Source organism: Ctenocephalides felis, unplaced genomic scaffold (assembly GCF_003426905.1).
Source record: "Ctenocephalides felis isolate EL2017-DRISC unplaced genomic scaffold, ASM342690v1 CF-g0.4_SCAFFOLD_01886, whole genome shotgun sequence".
Classification (NCBI taxonomy): Eukaryota; Metazoa; Arthropoda; class Insecta; order Siphonaptera; family Pulicidae; genus Ctenocephalides; species Ctenocephalides felis.
The window spans coordinates 132,496,847-132,503,144 of record NW_020538040.1 but is presented as its reverse complement, the minus strand read 5'-3'; the positions used below and the strand labels follow the sequence as shown (position 1 = coordinate 132,503,144).

Below are 6,298 nucleotides of genomic sequence, written 5' to 3'. Positions count from 1 at the left end.
TTGAGAGTTGAGCACGCTGGAGTATCAAATACTAATAATTCGCAATATGTACAATTTGTTTGAGAAACACATTTGCATTCAATGGGAAGGGGATTTGGAAAGGTTTCGTTCGTTTGGATTCTTAATATTAATAGTTTGAAGTTACGGTTATTTTTTACATTTTTGCGGAAATATATTCTAACACAGCCCCTATATGGCGACTACAACACCAATCGAGTTGATACAGTAAACGTCGATACAAATTAACATCTAGCACTGCTCGAATACTATATTGTACATGATACACAATACGATAATCTTGGTATAAATATTTACATATATGTGAGAACGATTATTAATAATTAAAGTAAATACAATAAAAAATAATTTGTACAATTTTTTTTAATTGTAAACGCCTCTGGTCATGGCTTCACGATTTCGATTATGCCACTTGCACGTGAGAATTCGTACGTATGTACGTCTAAACGAAGCATTGCATAATGCATAACACATGGGATTTATAGTCGAGTTAATGTAACACAATGCATAGAAAAAGTCCCAAAGTTCTTGAGGTATGCACCCGGTACAAGCCGTTAATGGTTTTAACAACACTAATATATTATAAGGTGTCCATGTAATGATGAATGATAATAATATGGCTGAAAGAGTTTTCGCTGCTTTTGTTTCTTGTTTTTTCTCTTGCGTTTTTTTCTTCTTTTTGGCCTGCTGTCTAGCTTGTGCGCTTATTGCAACCGGTTTCTCAGCTAACTGTTTCGGAATGATTTTCGCATTGAGCGGAATACGCATGTGTGAGGCATGCGAAGCTCTCCTTGATAATGGATCTAATTGCATATCGACTTTTAATGAACAAGCTTTATGAGCTATAGCTAGAGGTATATCTTCGGATATCATTTTAATGGAAGGCGTGCGATCTTGTCCGTCTTTGTCTGCGTCCCCGGGGAGCCTGATCAGGATGGTGTAAACCGAATCTTGAGTAGTTGGCGGCGACGAGGCGTGAGAGAGGTAAGTCGGCGGCAGCGGCGAGGTTCGCCCTTCCGTTGTCGTCATGTATGGGTCGCGTATCACATTCAGGGAAGTGCATCTCGACACTGAGCTCTGCAACGGCGTCTCGATAGAGACCGGAGTCGCGTATCCAGGATCTGACGGTTCTTCCGGATCTGGTTCATAGTATTCCTCTCTGCCTGAGTGCCACCAAGCTACGCACCACTCGCGAACTCCTCCGCATGAGGCGTACCACAGAAATAACGCTAACTGTAATTGAATTTTCAATATTACTACTGAATAATAATAATTTTAATCATTAGCCTTATATCTCAAGACTAATATATATATATATATATATATATATATATATATATATATATATATCATGTAGAAATTGCAGAAATAAATTTTTTGCTGTCTTTCAAAAATTTGCCACACCTGGTTCTTTTTATCCCTGGACGGGGTAAAATGGGACGGCCAGGAGGCATACAGGTCCAATGTTTTAATTTTAATTTTAAAGGGTTTTTACGAAATAATAGCTGTATATAACCTTGAATTATTATTTCATAAGAAATATTTATAAGCAGAGTTGGAATGACTATTTTTTAAACTTATATCCAAAAAAATGCTTTTTTTAATTTGATTTACTTTTTTATTTACTATTTTTTATTGTTTGTTACCAGGGTAAGGGTTCAGTTAGTTCTTTTTACCTCACCCATGTATAAGCTTTTTCCTTATCTCTGAAATTGTTTTGCACTTTTTCCTTATCTCTGAAATAATTTTCTAAAAACTAACTCTCTTTCAAAATGGTATTTTCATTCGCCGAAAAATGTGGCAGAAAAAATATAGCACAATACACACATACGTCACTTTTTTCAGATTAGAAGGTTTTGAAACGTTATTATATCTCTGAAATTTTATTTGCGATTTCAAGAACAAACAGTCCTAGCTTCATTAGTGAATTTAATCATAATAAATAAAGTTGGAAGCTTGTTAAATGTCGTTAAAATTTAGGAGGTATTTCAGAAGAATTGTTCTTTAATAATAAGATGACCATACGTCCCGGTTTAGCCGGGGCAGTCCCGGATTCCCACATAGTGTCCCGGATTTTCTAAAAGCAATATTTGTACTAGAGTTAAAGCTTTTATTTAAAGGTTTAAATTGAATTTTCGCTCTTACTTGATAATAAAATTATAATTACCCATCAAATATTAAGTTGTCAAATATCTCCCTTCCGCTTTTTTGTATGGTTTATAATACAAAAAGGCGGAAGGGAGATATTTGACAAACTATTATGTGAAAATGATATATGCAACGAGCTTATATGAAACAATACATTATGAATAAAAAAATTGCCGAATACAAAATTTCATAGGAGCGTTAAATAACATGTCACGTTAATAATTTCCAACTTTCGTTTTCAATTTTACGAAAATTAGCAAAAATTATGAAAACGAACTTTATAACTGCCTGATACAAATGATTATTTTTTACTAACAATGAGTTAATTATGAAGAAAATTAAAATGAATTTTATACAAGGCTTAAAAGAAAAAAAATACAGATAAAAGAATATAAGATGTGATATAAGTTATATTAACACATAATGGAATAATAAAGTCCTATTAAAAGTCAGTAATTATGATAAAAATCTATTCATTTTAAAAAACTGATTTTGATTGTATTAAAAAATATGGTCACCTTATTGTTATGTTAATACTTTGACCAATTTGAAAGTAAAAAAGCACTGCTCTTAATCTTAACATACACATTACGATGTTAGCGCCGATAATAGATATATTTTTTAATATTATCGATATTCGATCGAATCTACGCCTCGGTACGTGTTAATAAATGCGTATGCACTCACCCCCGTGCGTTTGACGTACGTTCCTCCCGAGTCGGTCGTGTTCCCGCAGCCGTCGTCAGGGTCGCCCGCCGACTCGCTGCGCGGCCTCGCCCATTCCCCGGTATGATTTACATGCGTCGCTTCATCGCTACAATGGAAGGAAAAGTATGTATATACACATGTGCACTGAAGACTTATAAATATTAGGATAAACATAAGCTATATCATTATGAAACTAATAAGTAAACATATATGTCATTAAAACTTGCGGTTAGAACCAAAGCTTTTCAATTACTTGATAGAGAAACCTGTTCGGCTTTGGAATTTTCATGTTGATGTTCATGGTTCGCATTTATTGTGCACGTATATGCACAAATAACAACGATATGCAATGTATGTGGAAGAGATGAGTTATTTTACAAATATATGGAATTTTATTTCTGATCTGAATAGTTTTTTTATTCAGAATTTTGATTTTTGCACGTACATAACAATCGAACAATATAAAGCATTGAACCAAAAAATATCTAAAGAATTATTAATTGGAATGTATTCCATCTTCAAAGTTATTTTGAAACTACTTGAAGTTTCAAAATGATTCTAATGACGCGAGACTAAGTATACAGTTACAAGATTTAAATGTTTTTTTAACTTTTAATTATTATTCAAAGTATATTGCAAAAGAAACTTATGATAAACAAAATATAGATTTCAAAAAATTATCGTGAAAATGATTATACGTAATCGTAATTTAATATAAAATGCTTTAAAAATCAAACGTTTCAAATATCGTAAGCTTTAAAAATTGAGATTGAAACTACTTTTCAAATGTCTAAAATCTAGAATTTTAAATTAAAAGTAAAAGGTTATATAAATTTAAAATTTAACCGGTTTTGATTACTTGGTAAACCGAAAATACAAAAAACCGAAATCGGTTTCATATCTATTTAAATGATAAATTTAATAAATGAAATGTGAATTTAAAATTTCGATTGTATTTTTCGACAAAAGATATAAACTCTCTGGGTTCATTTCCGCATTTGTTCTAGTTTATTGTTTTTGCACTTCAGTTTATAATTTGTAAAGTCCTGGAAATTAGCTAAAACAAATATATTGATATTTAAATAAACATAAAAAGTTTGAATTCCTATTTGTGTCAGTTGTATTAGTTTTAATTAATGAATTTGCATCGACCACTTATTTCAACCCGCGGATTATTTTACTAATCAATTAATTATCTTGCACAGTTTACCTTTACATAGTCGTTGTGGAAAATTGTCTCTAATTAAATTCGTTTTTTAGATGTAATAAATCATTTTATAGCCATGTTTACAGCCGGGAAGAAGCTGAAGCAATTTTAGTATATGACCGGCACGTTCTTGTTAATAAAAGTCGAGAATTGGCGATACTCGATAATAATAAGGTTGAAATTATAAGAAACTGCATTTCTTTTTGCGCTGTTTTAATATAATGATCGATTTTGAATCATTTTTTACTACTTATAATTTATTATTATATTTTATTATTTTATTACATAATCTTTTCCCGACTAGTGGACGCTTTCAGCAAGTGTACGTAACAAGTTCTATTTTTTCCGAAACTGACAACTAATTCTGTATGGCATTCCTATGTCATTAAGAACAATTGCTAAAATATCTTACAACTAAACTGCGTTTGCTGATTCTTGTATTTTTTAAAATCAGATAAGTTTGAAATTGTTGTTTTAAAAATAAAATTCGTTCAATAATTTTTCGAAAATTACTAATAATTAATTAAAATAGAAATTCAATATACAGCAATTCAAGTTTTTCAAAGATTGTGTAAAATTGTGATACTATTAAAGTGATAGTTCTAAAATTAAAATCGTTATTTGACATAAGTTATATGTGCAAGTAATATATAATAATTTTCATTAATTGGTAAGAAACTTGAAATTACAAAAAGTTCAATGAAAACTATTTGAATACATGAACAAATTTTGAAAGTAAGTAAAGTAAAAGTCATGTATTTATAGTTAGTGAAGAAACTTGAATTTGCATAAAGGCAATAAGTATATAGGTATATATATATATATATATATATATATATATATATATATATATATATATATATCTGGGTGTATGTGCGTGTGCATGTATATATATATTGCGATAAATTGTGTATATAATGTACCTGGAATTGGATCGTTTCGAACTATCTTTCTTGCCGGCTTGCAGGTTTGGCAGATCCTTTTGCCGTTTCTTCGTCTCCCGCCAAATTTTAAAATATAATATACACATGACAGTGACCGGCACATAGAACGCGGCGATCGCCGTCCCGAAGGTGATGTAATGATTTGTTTCAATGAACTGAATGTAACATTCTGTATTAGGCACTGTTCTCTCCCCCTCGATGTACGGCCAGCTGTAGATCCAAGGGGGCCAGAGGAGCAAGCTGATGCCCCACGCGCTTGCAATCATGACCGCCGCCCGTCCGGTGGTCCGTTTCGCGCGATACGTTAACGGGCGCGTGACCGAGAAGTAACGGTCGAAGCTGATGATCAGCAGGTTCAGGACGGAGGCATTGGACGCCAGGTAGTCTAGCGCCAGCCACGTATCGCATATGTGTGGACCGAGCGGCCAATATCCCAGGATCGTCGTTATCGTAAACAGGGGCATCGATATCAGGCCAATCGCAAAGTCCGCCACAGCCAGCGAAAATAAAAAGTAATTGGAGATCGTCTGCAGCTGTTTGTCGATTTTAAACGATATCATCACCATGCAATTGCCAATGACCGTCAACAGGCTGAGGATACTGGCGACGATTGCAATGATGACCATCTGTGGTATCGAATAGCGGTAGCCTTGCGTGGGCAACGCGGTTGAAGATGCATTTAATATATCCACCGTTTCCATGGTGTACCGGCGGCTCGCGTTTGCACTTCGGGGGATCACATGGTGCTGACCCCTGCACCCGTTCAGGTGCTCGCCAAGCGTCAAGCTCTGCCATAACAAAAATTCAAAATATTAATACAATCGTGACACACAATAACATATGCATATCGCTTCAGCTTTTCAATTTCATTTAAAAAAATAATGCAAAACATACTATAATACATTTTAAAAAATACGGTAAAAAATGAAAAAAACTGTATAAAAGTACAGAGCTATAAGGAGCTATATATTCCAACGCATCAAAAACAACAATAAAAGAACGCAAATGAATAAATCAGAAAAATACATAATTATAAATAATTTTTGTTTATACATTTTTGTCAATTTAAGAAAAATTATTAATATAACAGCTGTCATTAACCATCAACATTCCACAATTCCAGAATTCTTCAGCCAATATATGGACGGATAACACACGAGTAAATCGCACTTTTGAATTTTATGGTTTCATATTTTCTACGTAGTTTTCTATTTAATGAAGTATACGCAAAATTAATTATTATATTATCTATTCGAGAACTGTTTACAACAAA

General features: G+C 33.0%; 1 protein-coding gene across 1 annotated transcript; it reads right to left on the bottom strand.

Moving 5' to 3' along the window:
- Nucleotides 1–381: 381 nt before the first annotated feature.
- LOC113377466 (muscarinic acetylcholine receptor DM1-like) lies at nucleotides 382–5,734 on the bottom strand. Its single transcript, XM_026617795.1, has 3 exons — nucleotides 5,005–5,734; nucleotides 2,854–2,980; nucleotides 382–1,251 (listed from the first exon to the last, which is right to left on the bottom strand). Exons 1-3 carry the CDS (start codon nucleotides 5,724–5,726, stop codon nucleotides 382–384), a joined length of 1,719 nt encoding a protein of 572 aa, XP_026473580.1. The 5' UTR covers nucleotides 5,727–5,734.
- Between the last annotated feature and the right edge of the window lie 564 nt (nucleotides 5,735–6,298).